General features: G+C 54.3%; 1 protein-coding gene across 1 annotated transcript in view; it reads left to right on the top strand.

The window, feature by feature from the left end:
* Positions 1–130, top strand: part of LOC104275454 (protein-arginine deiminase type-2-like) — a 9,631-nt gene extending 9,501 nt beyond the window's left edge. Inside the window, 1 exon segment of the mRNA XM_009871418.1 lies at positions 32–130. Coding sequence (XP_009869720.1) covers positions 32–130 — 99 coding nt within the window.
* The last annotated feature ends 413 nt before the right edge of the window (positions 131–543 follow it).

Here is a 543-nt window from a genome sequence, read left to right as displayed (position 1 = left end):
CCGCGCGCCCGTCCCCTGCCCCTTCCCCGAGGAGGTGGCCTCCTACCACGGCAGCCTCGGCGAGGTCCGCTGCGGCACCAACGTGCGGCGGCAGCCCTTCGCCTTCAAGTGGTGGCACGTAACGCCCTAGCGGGGCCTCCCCCTCCCTCCATCCTCGCCCTTGGCGGCTTTTCGGGTGTGTGTGGCTTGCGATTCAGTCAATAAATAAATTTGCTGTGAGGAAAAAGGCTGGAAATGAAATGGCGACAGGTGACAGCGTTGGAATGGGTGGCAGAGGGAGGTGGTGGAGTCCCCATCCCCGGATGTGTTTAAAAACTGGTTGGATGTGGCACTTCAGGAGGTGGTTTAGTGTTAGGGTGGTGTAGGCCTGTAGGTTGGATTTGATGATCTTAAAAGGTCCTTTCCAAGCTTTATGATTCAATTACAAGAAAGGCTGAGAGAGTTGGGGTGGTTCAGCCCGGAGAAGGCTCCGTGGAGACCTTATTGAACCATTTAAAGGGGACTTATAAGAAGATATAGAAGACGCATAACAGTTTTAAACTA

This window comes from Apaloderma vittatum, unplaced genomic scaffold (genome assembly GCF_000703405.1).
Source record: "Apaloderma vittatum isolate BGI_N311 unplaced genomic scaffold, ASM70340v1 scaffold8146, whole genome shotgun sequence".
Taxonomy (NCBI): Eukaryota; Metazoa; Chordata; class Aves; order Trogoniformes; family Trogonidae; genus Apaloderma; species Apaloderma vittatum.
The sequence above is the reverse complement of the archived record's forward strand: the minus strand, read 5'-3'. Positions and strand labels throughout refer to the sequence as shown.